The 24,434-nt window shown below is 42.5% G+C and overlaps 1 protein-coding gene across 1 annotated transcript in view; it reads left to right on the top strand.

Annotated features, from left to right (window-relative positions):
• The window catches only part of dock1 (dedicator of cytokinesis 1), an 800,130-nt gene that overhangs the window by 719,287 nt on the left and 56,409 nt on the right, over window positions 1-24,434 (top strand). The window contains exons 43-46 of the mRNA XM_071394671.1: window positions 25-109; window positions 7,193-7,279; window positions 15,199-15,375; window positions 16,060-16,143. Of these exons, the coding sequence (XP_071250772.1) occupies window positions 25-109; window positions 7,193-7,279; window positions 15,199-15,375; window positions 16,060-16,143 (433 nt within the window). The remainder of the gene's footprint in view (window positions 1-24; window positions 110-7,192; window positions 7,280-15,198; window positions 15,376-16,059; window positions 16,144-24,434) is intronic.

Here is a 24,434-nt window from a genome sequence, read left to right as displayed (position 1 = left end):
TCCTCTCTCTCTCTCTCTCTCCAGTTTTTACATGATAAATGAAGTCTGTCAGTTCCAGTACTCCAGACCGGTGAGGAAGGGAGAGAAGGACCCAGACAACGAGTTCTCGGTAAATATCATATTTATTCTCTAAACTTTATTTTCTAATTTTCCTTCATTGAGGGTTGTAATGTTAATGGTGTAATTGTTGTGACTAATGAACGGTGTCAATACTGTAATTGTTGTGACTAATGAACGTTGTCAGTACTGTAATTGTTGTGACTAATGAACGACGTCAGTACTGTAATTGTTGTGACTAATGAACGACGTCAGTACTGTAATTGTTGTGACTAATGAACGACGTCAGTACTGTAATTGTTGTGACTAATGAACGGTGTCAGTACTGTAATTGTTGTGACTAATGAACGTTGTCAATACTGTAATTGTTGTGACTATTGAACGTTGTCAGTACTGTAATTGTTGTGACTATTGAACGGTGTCAGTACTGTAATTGTTGTGACTATTGAACGGTGTCAGTACTGTAATTGTTGTGACTAATGAACGGTGTCAGTACTGTAATTGTTGTGACTAATGAACGGTGTCAGTACTGTAATTGTTGTGACTATTGAACGTTGTCAGTACTGTAATTGTTGTGACTAATGAACGGTGTCAGTACTGTAATTGTTGTGACTAATGAACGACGTCAGTACTGTAATTGTTGTGACTAATGAACGACGTCAGTACTGTAATTGTTGTGACTAATGAACGACGTCAGTACTGTAATTGCTCTCATGTGTTTGGTAAAGCAGCGATACTTAATACATGTTTTATTTGACATGTATTTAATCAGGGATTCACCATTGAGATCAGGGGAGACCTACATTTACTATTTAATAAGACAAAATCAATTACAATATCAAAAAAGTTAAATTAAAACACGACACAAATATTCAAGGAAACAATTACATTCCTCAATACCGAGGTCCCCAGTCAATATTTTACATTTCCCAGAGCAGCGCCAGAACATCCAGTTCAAATGTATTTTCTAGATGGTTCCAGCAACGAGGTGCTTTAAAACTCCAAGAGGATTCAGCTAGGTCGGTGAAGACCCGAGGAACACCAACAGTGTGAACTGGTTTGGTGTCTCGTTTGTTTCAGACTTCAACAGTGAAGGTCAGTCAGAAGGGTGTGTTTCAGACTTCAACAGTGAAAGTCAGTCAGAAGGGTGTGTTTCAGACTTCAACAGTGAAGGTCAGTCAGAAGGGTGTGTTTCAGACTTCAACAGTGAAGGTCGGTCAGAAGGGTGTGTTTCAGACTTCAACAGTGAAGGTCCGTCAGAAGGGTGTGTTTCAGACTTCAACAGTGAAGGTCAGTCAGAAGGGTGTGTTTCAGACTTCAACAGTGAAGGTCAGTCAGACGGGTGTGTTTCAGACTTCCACAGTGAAGGTCAGTCAGACGGGTGTGTTTCAGACTTCCACAGTGAAGTCTCTCTCTCTCTCTCACTGTAAATCTAACTCTCTCTCTCTCTCACTGTAAATCTAACTCTCTCTCTCTCTCACTGTAAATCTAACTCTCTCTCTCTCTCACTGTAAATCTAACTCTCTCTCTCTCTCACTGTAAATCTAACTCTCTCTCTTTCTCTCTCTCTCTCTCTCTCACTGTAAATCTAACTCTCTCTCTCTCTCTCTTTCTCTCTCTATATCTCTCTCTCACTGTAAATCTAACTCTCTCTCTCTGTGTAAATCTAACTCTCTCTCTCTCTCACTGTAAATCTAACTCTCTCTCTCTCTATATATATCTCTCTCACTGTAAATCTAATTCTCTCTCTCTCTATATATATATCTCTCTCTCACTGTAAATCTAACTCTCTCTCTCTTTCTCTCTCTATATCTCTCTCTCACTGTAAATCTAACTCTCTCTCTCTCACTGTAAATCTAACTCTCTCTCTCTCACTGTAAATCTCTCTCTCTCTATATATATATATATCTCTCTCTCACTGTAAATCTAACTCTCTCTCTATATCTCTCTCTCACTGTAAATCTAACTCTCTCTCTCTCACTGTAAATCTAACTCTCTCTCTCTCTCTCTCACTGTAAATGTAACTCTCTCTCTCTCTCACTGTAAATCTAACTCTCTCTCTCTCACTGTAAATCTAACTCTCTCTCTCACTGTAAATCTAACTCTCTCTCTCTCTCTCTCACTGTAAATCTAACTCTCTCTCTCAAATTCAAATTCAAATTCAAGCTGCTTTATTGGCATGAAAAACATTGTGTCAATATTGCCAAAGCAACAATGTATACAATATACATTGTAATACAATTAAAACAATGACAAATAATAATATAGAATGGCAGTAAATAATAATACAAAATTAAATATAAAAATAGTAACAATAAAATGGTAACAGTCAATAGTCGAATGTTATGTATGGTGTAATGCACCACTACCACCACCACCATCATTAAACTGCTATCATTACCATTACCACCCATACCATTACTATTTGGAATGATAAACAACAATAATAATACTAATAACAATAACAGTAAAAACAATAACAGTCATAATAAGTAAGTTACTGCTTACTATGCAGATGTTATTATTCAGTGTCCCTCAGGCTATGGCAGGCAAATATATATTTGGCTGCAAGAGGAGCCATTGCTCCTTCGCCCATGAGTATTTTTAGTTTTTCCTCTGGGTTTAATAAGTTAAAATTTGGAATAAATGTAGTCATTTCTGTGAATAATGAATCTCTTGGTGAGGAATATTTATCACAGTAAAGGAGAAAGTGCATCTCTGTTTCTACCTCCCCTGTCGTGCAGTGACCACATACACGCTCCTCTTTGGGTAGCCATGTCTTTTTATGTCTGCCGGTTTCTATTGCCAATCGGTGGTCACTCAGCCTGTACTTGGTAAGGATCTGTCTCTGCTTCGAATCTCTGACAGAGTAGAGATATTCAGCCAATTCATATTCTCTGTTTAGGGTCAGATAGCAATTTAGTCGGCTTTGGGATTTGGTTTCGTTTTTCCAATGTTGTATATATGAGTCCTTTGATTGGTTCATGATTTTGTTTATTGGAATTCTTTCTTTTGAAGCAGTGCTGGTGTCAGCTTGGTTGGTTAGGTCCAACACCAGCTGACTGAGAGGGCTCGTTTCTGGGCTCAGCTCTTGGGTTTGAAGTGCTTTAAATTGCAGACTCGAATTTGGACTTGAATTTAGATGTAGCCAAAATTTTAATGATCTTTTCTGTATTTTCATTATTACTGGAAAGCGGCCCAATTCTGCCCTACATGCATTAGTTGGTGTATTTCTCTGGACTTGTAGGATTTTCCGACAGAATTCTGCATGTAGGGTTTCAATTGGATGTTTGTCCCACATTTTAAAGTCCAGTTTATTGAGTGGCCCCCAAACCTCACTTCCGTAAAGAGCTATTGGTAGGATTACACTGTCAAATATTTTGGTCCAAATTCTAATTGGGATGTTGATTTTGAATAATTTCATTTTTATTGCATACAATGCTCTGCGGGCTTTTTCTTTGAGTGCATTCACTGCCATATTAAAGTTTCCCGATGCAGATATGGTCAGACCAAGGTAGGTGTAATTTTTTGTGTGTTCAATGATGGTGTTGTTCAGGGTGAATTTATATTTGTGTTTCTGACATCTGTTTTGTTTTTGGAAAATCATGATTTTAGTTTTTGGGAAATTTACTGCCAGGGCCCAATTATGGCAATATTGCTCTAGAATATTAATGTTCTGTTGAAGACCTTCTTTGGTTGGTGATAGAAGTACCAAGTCATCAGCATATAGCAGGTATTTCACCTCTGTGTCAAATAGTGTGAGTCCTGGGGCTGGAGAATGGTCCAACATGTCTGCTAATTCATTGATATAAATGTTGAAAAGATTTGGACTCAAACTACAGCTTAATTTAATCTTACTTACTTAATCTAACTCTCTCTCTCTCTCTCTCTCTCACTGTAAATCTAACTCTCTCTCTCTCACTGTAAATCTCTCTCTCTCTCTCTATATATATATCTCTCTCTCACTGTAAATCTAACTCTCTCTCTATATCTCTCTCTCACTGTAAATCTAACTCTCTCTCTCTCACTGTAAATCTAACTCTCTCTCTCACTGTAAATCTAACTCTCTCTCTCTCTCTCTCTCTCACTGTAAATCTAACTCTCTCTCGCTCTCTCACTGTAAATCTAACTCTCTCTCTCACTGTAAATCTAACTCACTCTCTCACTGTAAATCTAACTCTCTCTCTCACTGTAAATCTAACTCACTCTCTCACTGTAAATCTAACTCTCTCTCTCACTGTAAATCTAACTCTCTCTCTCACTGTAAATCTAACTCTCTCTCTCACTGTAAATCTACAGTGAGGGAAAAAAGTATTTGATCCCCTGCTGATTTTGTTCGTTTGCCCACTGACAATGAAATGATCATTCTGTAATTTTAATGGTAGGTTTATTTGAACAGTGAGAGACAGAATATCAACAAAAAAATCCAGAAAAACGCATGTCAAAAATGTTATAAATTGATTTGCATTTTAATGAGGGAAATAAGTTTCTTTGTCAGTGGGCAAACGTACAAAATCAGCAGGGGATCAAATACTTTTTTCCCTCACTGTAACTCTATCTCTCTCTCTCTCTCTCTATATATATATATATCTCTCTCTCACTGTAAATCTAACTCTCTCTCTCTCTCTCTCACTGTAAATCTAACTCTCTCTCTCTCTCTCTCTATATATATCTCTCTCTCACTGTAAATCTAACTCTCTCTCTCACTGTAAATCTAACTCTATCTCTCACTGTAAATCTAACTCTCTCTCTCTCTCTCTCTCTCTATATATATATCTCTCTCTCACTGTAAATCTAACTCTCTCTCTCACTGTAAATCTAACTGAACATTGTTATAAACACATAATGGCTCATCAACGTCCTTTAACCTTTAGTATCAGACACAAACAGGGGCTGGTCTTTCATCTGATACACTGAGAGAACAGAACAATATAACAGGATTTGAAAGAAGCCAGAGGGAAATAAACGTTTTTTATTTTTTACTTCCTGTGGTTTTCTTCTCAATCAAATCAAATCAAATGTATTTATAAAGCCCTTCTTACATCAGCTGATATCTCGAAGTGCTGTACAGAAACCCAGCCTAAAACCCCAAACAGCAAGCAATGCAGGTGTAGAAGCACGGTGGCTAGGAAAAACTCCCTAGAAAGGCCAGAACCTAGGAAGAAACCTAGAGAGGAACCAGGCTATGAGGGGTGGGCCAGTCCTCTTCTGGCTGTGCCTGGTGGAGATTATAACAGAACATGGCCAAGATGTTGAAACGTTCATAGATGACCAGCAGGGTCAGATAATAATAATCACAGTGGTTGTAGAGGGTGAAACAGGTCAGCACCTCTCAGATAATAATAATCACAGTGGTTGTAGAGGGTGAAACAGGTCAGCATCTCTCAGATAATAATAATCACAGTGGTTGTAGAGGATGAAACAGGTCAGCACCTCTCAGATAATAATAATCACAGTGGTTGTAGAGGGTGAAACAGGTCAGCACCTCTCAGATAATAATAATCACAGTGGTTGTAGAGGGTGAAACAGGTCAGCACCTCTCAGATAATAATAATCACAGTGGTTGTAGAGGGTGAAACAGGTCAGCACCTCTCAGATAATAATAATCACAGTGGTTGTAGAGGGTGAAACAGGTCAGCACCTCTCAGATAATAATAATCACAGTGGTTGTAGAGGGTGAAGCAGGTCAGCACCTCGCAGATAATAATAATCACAGTGGTTGTAGAGGGTGAAACAGGTCAGCACCTCTCAGATAATGTGAGTCATTATTTCTGGTCGATGATGTGTGATGTAGTAGAGGAGAGTCCCTCTCATCTGGTGTGTCTGAGAGAGTCTCTTAATTAGCTGTTATCAATACACACACACACACACACACACACACACACACACACACACACACACACACACACACACACACACACTGCGTTGGGAGAACAGGAGACCTGCTCAAGCACAGATAACTAATACCTAACAACATGTTCTAGTCCTCCTTCCTCCTCCACTACAGCAGCAGTCTGGTTCTCTCTGACCTTTAACCTGACAACATGTTCTAGTCCTCCTTCCTCCTCCACTACACCAGCAGTCTGGTTCTCTCTGACCTTTAACCTGACAACATGTTCTAGTCCTCCTTCCTCCTCCACTACAGCAGCAGTCTGGTTCTCTCTGACCTTTAACCTGACAACATGTTCTAGTCCTCCTTCCTCCTCCACTACACCAGCAGTCTGGTTCTCTCTGACCTTTAACCTGACAACATGTTCTAGTCCTCCTTCCTCCTCCACTACAGCAGCAGTCTGGTTCTCTCTGACCTTTAACCTGACAACATGTTCTAGTCCTCCTTCCTCCTCCACTACACCAGCAGTCTGGTTCTCTCTGACCTTTAACCTGACAACATGTTCTAGTCCTCCTTCCTCCTCCACTACACCAGCAGTCTGGTTCTCTGACCTTTAACCTAACAACATGTTCTAGTCCTCCTTCCTCCTCCACTACACCAGCAGTCTGGTTCTCTCTGACCTTTAACCTGACAACATGTTCTAGTCCTCCTTCCTCCTCCACTACACCAGCAGTCTGGTTCTCTCTGACCTTTAACCTGACAACATGTTCTAGTCCTCCTTCCTCCTCCACTACACCAGCAGTCTGGATCTCTCTGACCTTTAACCTGACAAGTCTCTTCTAAGAGTCATCCTGTAAACACTGTCTGGGTTATTTATAATAGTGTGGATGATGTGTGATGTACTGGAGAATCCCTTTCATTACACACACTCTCTCTCTCTCTCTCTCTCTCTCCTCTCTCTCTCTCTCTCTCTCTCTCTCTCTCTCTCTCTCTCTCTCTCTCTCTCTCTCTCTCTCTCTCTCTCTCTCTCTCTCTCTCTCTCTCTCTCTCTCTCTCTCTCTACTATTGTGTTCATTCCTCGTCCTCAGCACCAGTAACCTAGTTGGACTTTAACTCAACAACCATTCCCTCTCTGGTACATTTAACGTCAACAGGAAATGTTGATCTGTAAAACCGTAGCAGGAAGGAACAACCGTTATCTGTCTCAGTGCTCCTGTCGTCATTCTGAAAGCACCGCTCATTTGTTCATCTCCATGGAGACAAACATCTCTTCACAACTTCTTCTCTTGTATTGTGTTTTTCCAGAACATGTGGATCGAGCGAACGACTTACACCACGGCCTACAAACTGCCTGGAATACTGCGATGGTTCGACGTCAGGTCTGTCTCCACGGTGAGTGTGTGTCCACGTCAGGTCTGTCTCCACGGTGAGTGTGTGTCTGCGTCGACGTCAAGTCTGTCTCCACGGTGAGTGTGTGTGAGCGTGTCCATTCAGTCTTGACGGTGTGTGTCGACGTCAAGTCTGTCTCCACGGTGAGTGTGATGAGCAGACATTACTAATCAAATCAGTATCTGTGGCCTACGCAGTGGATCGATCTGATTTTGTCCACTTAACCTGTGTAGACGGCAGTACAGACACTTAACCTGTGTAGACAGCAGTACAGACACTTAACCTGTGTAGAGAGCAGTACAGACACTTAACCTGTGTAGAGAGCTGTAGAGGGCAGTACAGACACTTAACCTGTGTAGACAGCAGTACAGACACTTAACCTGTGTAGAGAGCTGTAGAGGGCAGTACAGACACTTAACCTGTGTAGACGGCAGTACAGACACTTAACCTGTGTAGACGGCTGTACAGACACTTAACCTGTGTAGACAGCAGTACAGACACTTAACCTGTGTAGACAGCAGTACAGACACTTAACCTGTGTAGACAGCAGTACAGACACTTAACCTGTGTAGACAGCTGTAGAGGGCAGTACAGACACTTAACCTGTGTAGACAACTGTACAGACACTTAACCTGTGTAGACAGCAGTACAGACACTTAACCTGTGTAGAGAGCTGTAGAGAGCAGTACAGACACTTAACCTGTGTAGAGAGCAGTACAGACACTTAACCTGTGTAGACGGCAGTACAGACACTTAACCTGTGTAGACAGCAGTACAGACACTTAACCTGTGTAGACAGCAGTACAGACACTTAACCTGTGTAGACAGCAGTACAGACACTTAACCTGTGTAGACAGCAGTACAGACACTTAACCTGTGTAGACAGCAGTACAGACACTTAACCTGTGTAGACAGCTGTAGAGGGCAGTACAGACACTTAACCTGTGTAGAGAGCAGTACAGACACTTAACCTGTGTAGACAGCTGTAGAGGGCAGTACAGACACTTAACCTGTGTAGACAGCAGTACAGACACTTAACCTGTGTAGACAACTGTAGACGGCAGTACAGACACTTAACCTGTGTAGACAGCAGTACAGACACTTAACCTGTGTAGACAGCTGTAGAGGGCAGTACAGACACTTAACCTGTGTAGACAACTGTAGACAGCAGTACAGACACTTAACCTGTGTAGACAACTGTAGACGGCAGTACAGACACTTAACCTGTGTAGACAGCAGTACAGACACTTAACCTGTGTAGACAGCTGTAGACAGCAGTACAGACACTTAACCTGTGTAGACAACTGTAGACGGCAGTACAGACACTTAACCTGTGTAGACAGCAGTACAGACACTTAACCTGTGTAGACAGCAGTACAGACACTTAACCTGTGTAGACAGCAGTACAGACACTTAACCTGTGTAGACGGCAGTACAGACACTTAACCTGTGTAGACAACTGTAGAGGGCAGTACAGACACTTAACCTGTGTAGACAGCATTACAGACACTTAACCTGTGTAGACAGCAGTACAGACACTTAACCTGTGTAGACGGCAGTACAGACACTTAACCTGTGTAGACAGCTGTAGAGAGCAGTACAGACACTTAACCTGTGTAGACAACTGTAGACAGCAGTACAGACACTTAACCTGTGTAGAGAGCAGTACAGACACTTAACCTGTGTAGACAACTGTAGAGGGCAGTACAGACACTTAACCTGTGTAGACAGCTGTAGAGAGCAGTACAGACACTTAACCTGTGTAGACAACTGTAGACAGCAGTACAGACACTTAACCTGTGTAGAGAGCAGTACAGACACTTAACCTGTGTAGACGGCAGTACAGACACTTAACCTGTGTAGACAGCAGTACAGACACTTAACCTGTGTAGACAGCTGTAGAGGGCAGTACAGACACTTAACCTGTGTAGACAGCAGTACAGACACTTAACCTGTGTAGAGAGCAGTACAGACACTTAACCTGTGTAGACAGCAGTACAGACACTTAACCTGTGTAGAGGGCAGTACAGACACTTAACCTGTGTAGACAGCAGTACAGACACTTAACCTGTGTAGAGAGCAGTACAGACACTTAACCTGTGTAGACAGCAGTACAGACACTTAACCTGTGTAGAGAGCAGTACAGACACTTAACCTGTGTAGACAGCAGTACAGACACTTAACCTGTGTAGAGAGCAGTACAGACACTTAACCTGTGTAGACAGCAGTACAGACACTTAACCTGTGTAGAGAGCAGTACAGACACTTAACCTGTGTAGACAGCAGTACAGACACTTAACCTGTGTAGACAGCAGTACAGACACTTAACCTGTGTAGACAGCAGTACAGACACTTAACCTGTGTAGACGGCAGTACAGACACTTAACCTGTGTAGACAGCAGTACAGACACTTAACCTGTGTAGACAGCTGTAGAGAGCAGTACAGACACTTAACCTGTGTAGAGAGCAGTACAGACACTTAACCTGTGTAGACAGCAGTACAGACACTTAACCTGTGTAGAGGGCAGTACAGACACTTAACCTGTGTAGACAGCAGTACAGACACTTAACCTGTGTAGAGGGCAGTACAGACACTTAACCTGTGTAGACAGCAGTACAGACACTTAACCTGTGTAGACAGCAGTACAGACACTTAACCTGTGTAGACAGCAGTACAGACACTTAACCTGTGTAGACAGCTGTAGAGAGCAGTACAGACACTTAACCTGTGTAGAGAGCAGTACAGACACTTAACCTGTGTAGACAGCAGTACAGACACTTAACCTGTGTAGACAGCAGTACAGACACTTAACCTGTGTAGAGGGCAGTACAGACACTTAACCTGTGTAGACAGCAGTACAGACACTTAACCTGTGTAGACAACTGTAGACAGCAGTACAGACACTTAACCTGTGTAGAGAGCAGTACAGACACTTAACCTGTGTAGACAGCAGTACAGACACTTAACCTGTGTAGAGGGCAGTACAGACACTTAACCTGTGTAGACAGCAGTACAGACACTTAACCTGTGTAGACAGCAGTACAGACACTTAACCTGTGTAGACAGCTGTAGAGAGCAGTACAGACACTTAACCTGTGTAGACAACTGTAGAGGGCAGTACAGACACTTAACCTGTGTAGACAGCAGTACAGACACTTAACCTGTGTAGACGGCAGTACAGACACTTAACCTGTGTAGACAGCAGTACAGACACTTAACCTGTGTAGACAGCATTACAGACACTTCCCAATGCCTTCGCTGCTCATTACCGTTTACCGTTTACCGTTTAATGTCGGGGATTAACCCTTCTCCTACACTGGAGCCTTTTCACATCAACGTCTCAGTCATTAGTCTTTCTTTGTTGTTCAAAATAGCACCCTGATGTTGGGGATTACATGAGAGAGGAACAATACAGGACTAGAGAGAGAATACAGGACTAGAGAGAGAACAGGACTAGAGAGAGAACAGGACTAGAGAGAGAACAGGACTAGAGAGAGAACAGGACTAGAGAGAGAATACAGGACTAGAGAGAGAACAGGACTAGAGAGAGAACAGGACTAGAGAGAGAACAGGACTAGAGAGAGAATACAGGACTAGAGAGAGAACAGGACTAGAGAGAGAACAGGACTAGAGAGAGAACAGGACTAGAGAGAGAATACAGGACTAGAGAGAGAACAGGACTAGAGAGAGAACAGGACTAGAGAGAGAACAGGACTAGAGAGAGAATACAGGACTGGAGAGAGAACAGGACTAGAGAGAGAATACAGGACTAGAGAGAGAATACAGGACTAGAGAGAGAACAGGACTAGAGAGAGAACAGGACTAGAGAGAGAATACAGGACTAGAGAGAGAACAGGACTAGAGAGAGAACAGGACTAGAGAGAGAACAGGACTAGAGAGAGAATACAGGACTAGAGAGAGAACAGGACTAGAGAGAGAACAGGACTAGAGAGAGAACAGGACTAGAGAGAGAATACAGGACTAGAGAGAGAACAGGACTAGAGAGAGAACAGGACTAGAGAGAGAACAGGACTAGAGAGAGAATACAGGACTAGAGAGAGAACAGGACTAGAGAGAGAACAGGACTAGAGAGAGAACAGGACTGGAGAGAGAACAGGACTAGAGAGAGAATACAGGACTAGAGAGAGAATACAGGACTAGAGAGAGAACAGGACTAGAGAGAGAACAGGACTAGAGAGAGAACAGGACTAGAGAGAGAACAGGACTAGAGAGAGAACAGGACTAGAGAGAGAATACAGGACTAGAGAGAGAATACAGGACTAGAGAGAGAATACAGGACTGGAGAGAGAATACAGGACTGGAGAGAGAATACAGGACTAGAGAGAGAATACAGGACTAGAGAGAGAATACAGGACTAGAGAGAGAATACAGGACTGGAGAGAGAATACAGGACTAGAGAGAGAATACAGGACTGGAGAGAGAGAACAGGACTAGAGAGAGAGAACAGGACTAGAGAGAGAATAGGACTAGAGAGAGAATACAGGACTAGAGAGAGAATACAGGACTAGAGAGAGAATACAGGACTAGAGAGAGAATACAGGACTGGAGAGAGAATACAGGACTGGAGAGAGAGAACAGGACTAGAGAGAGAATACAGGACTGGAGAGAGAATACAGGACTAGAGAGAATACAGGACTAGAGAGAGAATACAGGACTAGAGAGAGAATACAGGACTAGAGAGAGAATACAGGACTAGAGAGAGAATACAGGACTAGAGAGAGAATACAGGACTAGAGAGAGAACAGGACTAGAGAGAGAATACAGGACTAGAGAGAGAATACAGGACTAGAGAGAGAACAGGACTAGAGAGAGAATACAGGACTAGAGAGAGAATACAGGACTAGAGAGAGAATACAGGACTAGAGAGAGAATACAGGACTAGAGAGAGAATACAGGACTAGAGAGAGAACAGGACTAGAGAGAGAATACAGGACTAGAGAGAGAATACAGGACTAGAGAGAGAACAGGACTAGAGAGAGAATACAGGACTAGAGAGAGAATACAGGACTAGAGAGAGAACAGGACTAGAGAGAGAACAGGACTAGAGAGAGAACAGGACTAGAGAGATAATACAGGACTAGAGAGAGAATACAGGACTAGAGAGAGAATACAGGACTAGAGAGAGAATACAGGACTAGAGAGAGAACATGACTAGAGAGAGAACAGGACTAGAGAGAGAACAGGACTAGAGAGAGAATACAGGACTAGAGAGAGAACAGGACTAGAGAGAGAACAGGACTAGAGAGAGAATACAGGACTAGAGAGAGAATACAGGACTAGAGAGAGAATACAGGACTGGAGAGAGAATACAGGACTAGAGAGAGAATACAGGACTAGAGAGAGAATACAGGACTAGAGAGAGAACAGGACTAGAGAGAGAATACAGGACTAGAGAGAGAATACAGGACTAGAGAGAGAATACAGGACTGGAGAGAGAGAACAGGACTAGAGAGAGAGAACAGGACTAGAGAGAGAATACAGGACTAGAGACAGAATACAGGACTAGAGAGAGAATACAGGACTAGAGAGAGAATACAGGACTAGAGAGAGAATACAGGACTAGAGAGAGAATACAGGACTGGAGAGAGAATACAGGACTAGAGAGAGAGAATACAGGACCGGAGACAGAATACAGGACTAGAGAGAGAGCCCGGTTTCAATCAGAGCACAGCATCGATCAGAGCCCCCCAGGATCGATCAGAGCCCCCCAGGGTCAATCAGAGCACAGCATCGATCAGAGCCCCCCAGGATCGATCAGAGCCCCCCAGGGTCAATCCGAGCACAGCATCGATCAGAGCCCCCCAGCATCGATCAGAGCCCCCCATGGTCAATCCGAGCCCCCCAGCATCGATCAGAGCCCCCCAGCATCGATCCGAGCCTCCCCAGCATCGATACTATACAATACAATACTATACTATATAATACTACAGTAGAATATACAGTACCATACAATACAACGCCATACATGCTATGCCATGCTATACAATACCATACAATACTATACTATACCATACTCAACTATATCATACTATACAATACTATACAATACAATACTATCCCATGCAATACTATGCAATACCATACCATACTATATCATGCAATACCATACAACACTATACCATACCGTACTCTACTAAACCATACAATAATATGCTATACAATACCATACAATACTATACCGTACTCTACTATATCATTCTACACAATACAATACTATCCCATGCAATACCATACTATACCATGCTCTACTATACAATACTATGCTATACAATACCATACCGTACTATACTAAACCATACAATAATATGCTATACAATACCATACAATACCATACCGTACTCTACTAAACCATACAATAATATGCTATACAATACCATACAATACTATACCATACTCTACTATATCATTCTACACAATACAATACTATCCCATGCAATACTATACAGTACCATACTATACCATGCTCTACTATGCTATACAATACTATACAATACTATGCTATACAATACCATACCATAATATACTATAATGTACTATACAATACTATACCATTCAATATACTACTATACCCCGCAATAATACACCATACTGCGCAATACTAGACTGTACCGTACAACACTATACTATGCAATACAATACTATACAATACCATACCATACTATACCATGCTCTACTATACAATACTATACCGTGCTATACAATACAATACCATACCATAATATACTATAATGTATTATACAATACTATACCATTCAATATACTACTATACCCCGCAATACTACACCATACTGCACAATACTAGACTGTACCGTACAAAACTATACTATGCAATACAATACCATACAATACTATATTATACACACAATACTCTGCAATATCATACAACACAATACTATACCATACCATACTATAATATACCATACAATACTATGACATACTACACTATACCATGCTATACGATACTGGTCAATACTATACAATACAATACTATACCATACAATACTATACCATGCAATACTATACTATACCATACACTATTATACCATACAATACAATACTATCTCATGAAATACTATACAATACCATACTATACCATGCTCTACTATAAAATACTATACCATACTATGCTATACAATACCATACCATAATATACTATAATGTACTGTACACTACTATACCATTCAATATACTACTATACCCCGCAATACTACACCATACTGCACCATACTAGACTGGTACCGTACAACACTATACTATACAATACAATACTATACAATACTATATTATACACACAATACTATGCAATATCATACAACACAATACTATACCATACTGCGCAATACTAGGCTGTACCGTACAACACTATACTATACAATACAATACTATACAATACCATACAATACTATACCATGCTATACTACAGGGCCCTTCCCCCACGGTATATTGTCACCCAGATGAGGTCCTGCACGGTTCGGTGTTACAGCGTGACTGACATTTAAACTCAATGTTCCCCACGTCAGCAATCCACAACGAATGGATTCCATAGTCTCTGTAAATCCTTCCATCTGATGCCGGTCTTAAAGAGGCTAGCCAGGCGCAGATTGGACATTTGTCACCCTGCCAGGCAGCCACACAAGTCCTTCTAAATTTAGGAGAACAAAATAAATCTATAAACTGTAATTTGCTCATTACAATCCACACATGTTCTACCATTGTCGTCAGTCGTCTGTCCCAGAGATTCAGACATCAGAACCCCTCAGGTAGACGTTCCTTATAATCCTCTGTCCCGGTTGTTAGACTGTAGATTGGAGTTAAAATGTCTCTCACTCACAGATTGGACCTCAACCTGAAATGAATCAGAACTTATAACCTTCTTCTACTTCCTGCTTCCTGTGTTCAGGAGGAGATCAGCCCATTGGAGAATGCCATGGAGACGATGCAACTGACCAATGAGAAGATCAGCAACATGGTACAGCGTCACCTGAACGACTCCAACCTTCCCATCAACCCCCTCTCCATGCTGCTCAACGGCATCGTGGACCCCGCTGTCATGGGTGGTTTCACCAACTACGAGAAGGTACTGTGGGGGGGGGGGGGGGGGGGGTGTGTGTGTGTGTGTGTGTGTGTGTGTCATCATGGGTGGGTCTACCTTACTTAGCTACTGAACACAGCTTTAGTTATTTATTGTGATCCCAACATAACAACCGTAGTTTGGTTGAACTATCTGATCATGGTGGTTTGGAACGTCTTCCCCATGTAGAGAAACACAACCTTCATACAGAAGACAACAGATTGTTTCTGTAATGAGTTCTGACTTCCCCTCTCTCTCTCCCCTCTTCACCCTTTCTCTCCTCTCTCCCCCTCTCTCCTGTCATCCCTCTCCTCTCTCCTCCTCTCTCCTCTCCTCCCTCTTCTCTCTCCTCTCCTCTCTCCCCTTCTCCTCTCTCATCCTCTCTCCTCCCTCTTCTCTCTCTCCCCTCTTCACCCTTTCTCTCCTCTCTCCTCCTCTCCTCTCCTCCCTCTTCTCTCTCCTCTCCTCTCTCCCCCCTCTCTCCTCTCCTCTCTCTCCTCTCTCCCCCTCTCCTCTCTCTCCTCTCTCCTCTCCTCTCTCCCCCCTCTCTCCTCTCCTCTCCCCCTCTCCTCTCTCTCCTCTCTCCCCCTCTCCTCTCTCCACCCTCTCTCCTCTCCTATACACTTTCCTCTCTCTCTTCTCTCCTCTCTTCCCTCCCCTCTGTCACCTCTTCTCTCCTCTCCTCTCCAGGCATTCTTCACAGAGAAGTACCAGGGGGATCACCCTGAGGACCAGGAGAAACTGGACAAACTGAAAGACCTCATCGCATGGCAGGTTAGACTCACGCGCACACAACCCACTCTACCACACTCCAGGACTACACACACACTCTCACACACACACACACACACACACACACACACACACACACACACACACACACACACACACAGAAAGACCTCATCGCATGGCATGTTAGACTGACACACACTACCGTTAAAAACATTGGGGTCACTTAGAAACGTCCTTGTTATGGAAAGAAAAGCACATTTTTTGTCTATTAAAATAACATCAAATTGATCAGAAATACAGTGTAGACATTGTTAATGTTGTAAATGACTATTGTAGCTGGAAACAGCAGATTTTTTATGGAATATCTACGTAGGTGTACAGAGGTCCATTATCAGCAACCATCACTCCTGTGTTCCAATGGCACGTTGTGTTACCTAATCCAAGTTTATCATTTGAAAAGGCTAATTGATCATTAGAAAACCCTTTTGCAATTATGTTAGCATAGCTGAAAACTGTTGTCCTGATTAAAGAAGCAATAAAACTGGCCTTCTTTAGACTAGTTGAGTATCTGGAGCATCAGCATTTGTGGGTTCGATTACAGGCTCAAAATGGCCAGAAACAAATAACTTTCTTCTGAAACTCGTCAGTATATTCTTGTTCTGAGAAATTAAGGCTATTCCATGCGAGAAATTGCCAAGAAACGGATGATCTTGTAAAACGTTCTGTACTACTCCCTTCAAAGAACAGCGCAAACTGGCTCTAACCAGAATAGAAAGAGGAGTGGGAGGCCCCGCTGCACAACTGAGCAAGAGGACAAGTACATTACAGTGTCTAGTTTGAGAAACAGACGCCTCACAAGTCCTCAACTGGCAGCTTCATTAAATAGTACACGCAAAACACCAGTCTCAATGTCAACAATGACGAGGCGACTCCGGGATGCTGGCCTTCTAGGCAGAGTTCCTCTGTCCAGTGTCTGTGTTCTTTTGCCCATCTCAATATTTTATTTTTATTGGTCGCACTGCTTCCTAATCGCTTAAATTCTTCAAATTGAAGCTAGCCGCACCAATTTGTTGGAGGAAACACCCTCCAAATGGCGACCGAAGTCAGCTTGCAGGCGCCCGGCCCGCCACAAGGAGTCGCTAGGCCACGATGAGACAAGTAAATCCAGGCTGGCCCAAACCCTCCCCTGACCCGGACGACGCTGGGCCAATTGTGCACCGCTCCATGGGTTTCCAGGTCAGATGCTTACGACCATCCCCGTCCACAATGCACTAACAGAACCAGAACTTACTTGAAGGTAACAGCGCTCACTGATGCCCCTAGTGGCTGGTTTCCACATCATCTCCCGACGTCCTCAGACATAGACGTCAAATACTGACTTGTATCACGAGTGACCTGTCTGTTTAAAACAATTCCACATGTTAGCTTCGTAGAAACCCAGGCCCGGGACCGTAGACCTTACGGGGTTTTAATTAAGACGGACACGAAGACGCATCGAGGCAACCCATCAGAATGGTTAACCCCACATGTGTACCAGTGGAGGTTGGTGTCACTTTAAATGGGAGGACAAGCTCATTGTAATGGCTGCAATGGAATGATCCCGTCCTCTGATTTCTTTCTCCACCAGCCCCCACTGATATGTATGTCTATATGAACAATAAACTGGGAGGATGGGGATGTTGTATATGTCTTCTGGCCCTGTGGTCCCCACTGTAAAAACACTGCAGCAGAACAATGTCTCTGAAGAGGGTTATCTATTTTGAGAACACAACACACAGGCTATGTCGTGCGTGAAAAGCCTTATCCCGTAGCCAATAGGTAATTGCCTGAGGTTACTCGGGCAAAAAAAACGTTTAGCTTTGAAAAACAGATTAGAAAAAACATTGTGTCACAGATTGATTCTAACTGGGCCGTATATAAGAATATGATATATGTGAAAAGTGTGTAAATACTATTTTTGATGTCTATTAGTTCCTATATATATATACATACAGTGCCTTCGGAAAGTATTCAGACCCCTTGACTTTTTCCACATTTTGTAACGTTACAGCCTTATTCTAAAATGGTTTAGATAAAAAAAAAAATATCTCATCAATCTACACACAATATCCCATAATGACAAAGCAAAAACGGGTTTTTAGAAAGGTTTGCAAATGTATATACATTTTTTAAAAAGACTCCTTATTTACATAAGTATTCAGACCCTTTGCTATGAGACTCTAAACTGAGCTCAGGTGCATCCTGTTTCAATTGATCATCCTTGAGATGTTTCTACAACTTGGAGTCCACCTGTGGTAAATTCAATTGATTGGACATGATTTGGAAAGGCACACACCTGTCTATATAAGATCCCACAGTTGACAGTGAATGTCAGAGCAAAAACCAAGCCATGAGGTTGAAGGAATTGTCCGTAGAGCTCCGAGACAGGATTGTGTTGAGAAACAGATCTGGGGAAGGGTACCAAGAAAATGTCTGCAGCATTGAAGGTCCCAAGAACACAGTGACCTCTATCATTCTTAAATAGAGGACATTTGGAACTGCCAAGACTCTTCCTAGAGCTGTCCGCCCGGACAAACTGAGCACTCGGGGGAGAAGGGCCTTGGTCAGGGAGGTGACCAAGAACCTGATGGTCACTCTGACAGAGCTCTAGAGTTCCGACAGCCTGCTTGGAGTTCGCCAAAAGGCACCTAAAGACTCTGACCACGAGAAACAAGATTCTCTGGTCTGATGAAACCAAGATTGAACTCTTTGGCCTGAATGCCTAGTGTCACGTCTGGAGGAAACCTGGCACCATCCCTACGGTGAAGCATGGTGGTTGCAGCATCATGCTGTGGGGATGTTTTTCAGCGGCAGGGACTGGGAGACTAGTCAGGATAGAGGTAAAGATGAACGGAGCAAAGTACAGAGAGATCCTTGATGAAAACCTGCTCCAGAGCGCTCAGGACCTCCGACTGGGGCGAAGGTTCACCTTCCAACAGGATAACAGACCTAAGCACACTGCCAAGACAACACAGGAGTGGCTTTGGGACAAGTCTCTGAATGTCCTTGAGTGGCCTAGACAGAGCCTAGACTTGAACTCGATCGAACATCTCTGAAGAGACCTGAAAATAACTGCGCAGCGATGCTCCACATACAACCTGACAGAGCTTGAGAGGTTCTGCAGAGAAGAATCGGAGAAACTCCCCAAATACAGTTGTGCCAAGCTTGTAGCGTCCTATCCAAGAAGACTCAAGGCTGTAATCGCTGCCAAATGTGTTTCAACAAAGTAGTGAGTAAAAGGTCTGAATAATATCTCCTTTTTCTTTTTTTTATAAATGAGTAAAACTGTAAATTTGTTTTTGCTTTGTCTTTATGGGGTGTTGTGATGTCATTATGGGGTATTGTGATGTCATTATGGGGTGTTCTACAGTTCTAAAGCCTTCTACAGTTCTAAAACCTTCTACAGTTCTAAAACCTTCTACAGTTCTAAAACCTTCTACAGTTCTAAAACCTTCTACAGTTCTAAAACCTTCTACAGTTCTAAAACCTTCTACAGTTCTAAAACCTTCTACAGTTCTAAAACCTTCTACAGTTCTAAAACATTCTACAGTTCTAAAACCTTCTACAGTTATAACACCTTCTACAGTTCTAAAACCTTCTACTGATCTAAAACCTTCTACAGTTCTAAAACCTTCTACAGTTCTAAAACCTTCTACAGTTCTAAAACCTTCTACAGTTCTAAAGCGTTCTACAGTACTAAAGTGTTCTACAGTTCTAAAACGTTCTAAAGTATTAAAGCGTTCTATTCCAAAGTTATAGTTTGGAATGAAAGCGGTGAGTATAATAGCAGCATGGTATTTCTGCCTGCTCTGCACCCTCAGGAAGCCTGGAGGGAGAGTTTACACACCGACACACACGGCAGAGCTTTAATCAGCTCGTTGTAGCACAGCCTCTGAGATCAATAACCTTCTCTCCTCCTTCCCCTTCCTCCTCCCTCTCTTCCTCCTCTCTCCCTCTCCTCTTCTCTTTCACACCGTCTTTGTTCCTGGGGATATTGTGATGGCCGCCGGGGGAATGAAACGAGCTCTAATGTTCCGCTTTTTAACTGTCCAAATATAAACCTGGTGTCAGGAATGCTGTATCGATCCATAGAGAAACACAAAAGGGCGTTTTGTTATTCCAGGGAATCCACAGCGTATATATATATATATACACACTCACACACACACATACGCACACACATACGCACACACACATACACACACACACACACACACACACACACACACACACACACACACACACACACACACACACACACACACACCCGCACGCACGCACGCACGCACACACACACACACACACACACACACACACACACACACACACACACACACACACACACACACACACACACACACACACACCATTTATTTCAGCTAATGAGACACAGAATGCTCCATGCCTGCTTTAGTGTGTGGTTGTTCACTAATTGGTTGTGTACTAGAAATACAGCAGGCTATGACGCACACACCCACACACCCACACACACCCACACACACACACACACACACACACACACACACACACACACACACACACACACACACACACACACACACACACACACACCCACCCACTAGTGCTCAGCCATGAAATGAAATGTCGGTTATTTTTGGTTTTTAACAAGTAATTGACCAAGTAATCGGTTAAATTATTTCAATTCCATTTGTTTTTGTTTTCTGTGAGCTTCATGTGTAGTTTCTTGTTGAGATAATTCAGATCAATCCTGAACTGTGCCGTGTAGTAGGGAGTTGTAGTTTCTGTAGAGATAAATCAGATCAAACCTGAACTGTGCCATGTAGTAGGGAGTTGTAGTTTCTGTAGAGATAAATCAGATCAATCCTGAACTGTGCCGTGTAGTAGGGAGTTGTAGTTTCTGTAGAGATAAATCAGATCAATCCTGAACTGTGCCGTGTAGTAGGGAGTTGTAGTTTCTGTAGAGATAAATCAGATCATTCCTGAACTGTGCCGTGTAGTAGGGAGTTGTAGTTTCTGTAGAGATAAATCAGATCATTCCTGAACTGTGCCGTGTAGTAGGGAGTTGTAGTTTCTGTAGAGATAAATCAGATCCATCCTGAACTGTGCCGTGTAGTAGGGAGTTGTAGTTTCTGTAGAGATAAATCAGATCATTCCTGAACTGTGCCGTGTAGTAGGGAGTTGTAGTTTCTGTAGAGATAAATCAGATCAATCCTCAACTGTGCCGTGTAGTAGGGAGTTGTAGTTTCTGTAGAGATAAATCAGATCATTCCTGAACTGTGCCGTGTAGTAGGGAGTTGTAGTTTCTGTAGAGATAAATCAGATCAATCCTCAACTGTGCCGTGTTGTAGTAGAAACATTTTATTTGCTTTGTGATTTGACAAAAAACTGTAATCACGTCACAGATCATCACCCCAAATACAAGCCTACTGCCTAGCCTAACCGTAGCACGAAAGCTAAACAGGGTTATCAGATTTTGGTGAAACCATTTTATAGAGGTTTGTGGGAGAGTTCATTTCATTTGTGGGGGATTTCAAGTCCATGGAGGGCAGAAGTGGGGGAAGGTATTGTGGGGGGATACGATGCAGGAAATATTACTATGATGGGGGATTTATCAATACATTGGGGGCAAACATAGGAGAAGATTATAAGATTATATGTAATTAGCTCTTCATAATCAGTACAACCTTACAAAAAGTATTTTACACACATATGTTTCCATTGCAATCTATGCAAGAATCGGGAATGCATGATTTGTGACCAGTACTTGAAAACATGTGAATAAGACAGTAAATACAGTACATTATACTCCGTACACACATTGCTGTGTTGTAGTAGTGTTGTCTACTACGTCTATGGTGTGCTACAGTAGAAACGACAATGAGCATGTATTAAGGAACTTAGTTTGATAGGAACACACACGTCCAGAGTTATTATTATTATTAGTAAGGAAAACAACAATGAAGGCAATGTGGGCGCCAGACGTAAAATGTGCCAGGGGGCGGGTTTGTGCAAGTACTTTATCTGGGGAAACACTGGGGGAGTGCTTGGACTCTCGTCAATGAGAGAAGTTTGTCCGGCTCAGTAAAGCCTCAAGCATAAATTGGAAATCTTCGACTTCAGTGCATTCAAAACAACTGGGAACTCTGGAGGAAAAAATTTGCTCCAACTGGGAAAAATCGTTTTGAAAGGTTATCCAACTCGGAATTCCAACTCGGGAACTCTTTCTAGAGCTCTGACTTTCCGACTTGACCTCGTATTTTTCCGAGATCACAGTTGTTTAGAACACGACATAACTGTCCTGTTGCATCACAATCACATTTTGGAACTGTGAGTGCATTCTGACATCACACGCATTAAAAAAATAAACCTGGAACTCACGAATGAAAAGGTGATACTTGACTGGTCTGTGCAGAGTCACGGAGGCTCAGAGAACACGACATCCAGAGGGATAGCAAGCAGTTGATCTAAGATTGATAGTTGGTATTAAATGCCTTATTTTCTTTGAAGAACTTAAATAGTTAAATAGTGATTGTCAGAGAGCTTAATCAGCAGTCCTATATGGTGACTTGGAATTAACTAATAGTCATCAAATATATACAGTGGGGAGAACAAGTATTTGATACACTGCCGATTTTGCAGGTTTTCCTACTTACAAAGCATGTAGAGGTCTGTAATTTTTATCATAGGTACACTTCAACTATGAGAGACGGAATCTAAAACAAAAATCCAGAAAATCACATTGTATGATTTTTAAGTAATTAATTAGCATTTTATTGCATGACATAAGTATTTGATCACCTACCAACCAGTAAGAATTCCGGCTCTCACAGACCTGTTAGTTTTTCTTTAAGAAGCCCTCCTGTTCTCCACTCATTACCTGTATTAACTGCACCTGTTTGAACTCGTTACCTGTATAAAAGACACCTGTCCACCCACTCAATCAAACAGACTCCAACCTCTCCACAATGGCCAAGACCAGAGAGCTGTGTAAGGACATCAGGGATAGAATTGTAGACCTGCACAAGGCTGGGATGGGCTACAGGACAATAGGTAAGCAGTTTGGTGAGAAGGCAACAACTGTTGGCGCAATTATTAGAAAATGGAAGAAGTTCAAGATGACGGTCAATCACCCTCGGTCTGGGGCTCCATGCAAGATCTCACCTCGTGGGGCATCAATGATCATGAGGAAGGTGAGGGATCAGCCCAGAACTACACGGCAGGACCTGGTTAATGACCTGAAGAGAGCTGGGACCACAGTCTCAAAGAAAACCATTAGTAACACACTACGCCGTCATGGATTAAAATCCTGCAGCGCACGCAAGGTCCCCCTGCTCAAGCCAGCGCATGTCCAGGCCCGTCTGAAGTTTGCCAATGACCATCTGGATGATCCAGAGGAGGAATTGGAGAAGGTCATGTGGTCTGATGAGACATTAATAGAGCTTTTTGGTCTAAACTCCACTCGCCGTGTTTGGAGGAAGAAGAAGGATTAGTACAACCCCAAGAACACCATCCTAACCGTGAAGCTTGGAGGTGGAAACATCATTCTTTGGGGATGCTTTTCTGCAAAGGGGACAGGATGACTGCACCGTATTGAGGGGAGGATGGATGGGGCCATGCATCGCGAGATCTTGGCCAACAACCTCCTTCCCTCAGTAAGAGCATTGAATATAGGTCGTGGCTGGGTCTTCCAGCATGACAACAACCCGAAACACACAGCCAGGGCAACTAAGGAGTGGCTCCGTAAGAAGCATCTCAAGGTCCTGGAGTGGCCTAGCCAGTCTCCAGACCTGAACCCAATAGAAAATCTTTGGAGGGAGCTGAAAGTCCGTATTGCCCAGCGACAGCCCCGAAACCTGAAGGATCTGAAGAAGGTCTGTATGGAGGAGTGGGCCAAAATCCCTGCTGCAGTGTGTGCAAACCTGGTCAAGAACTACAGGAAACGTATGATCTCTGTAATTGCAAACAAAGGTTTCTGTACCAAATATTAAGTTCTGCTTTTCTGATGTATCAAATACTTATGTCATGCAATAAAATGCGAATTAATTACTTAAAAATCATACAATGTGATTTTCTGGATTTTTGTTTTAAATTCCGTCTCTCACAGTTGAAGTGTACCTATGATAAAAATTACAGACCTCTACATGCTTTGTAAGTAGGAAAACCTGCAAAATCGGCAGTGTATCAAATACTTGTTCTCCCCACTGTATATATTTTTTTTACTAAAGTAATGTGAATAAATGATGGTTAATAAGTGATAAGCAGTAGTGGACAGACACTACCATCCTGGGACTTTTAATTCAATGTTTTATTCT

Source organism: Salvelinus alpinus, chromosome 3 (genome assembly GCF_045679555.1).
Source record: "Salvelinus alpinus chromosome 3, SLU_Salpinus.1, whole genome shotgun sequence".
Taxonomy (NCBI): Eukaryota; Metazoa; Chordata; class Actinopteri; order Salmoniformes; family Salmonidae; genus Salvelinus; species Salvelinus alpinus.
This window is presented reverse-complemented; position numbering and strand designations above follow the sequence as displayed.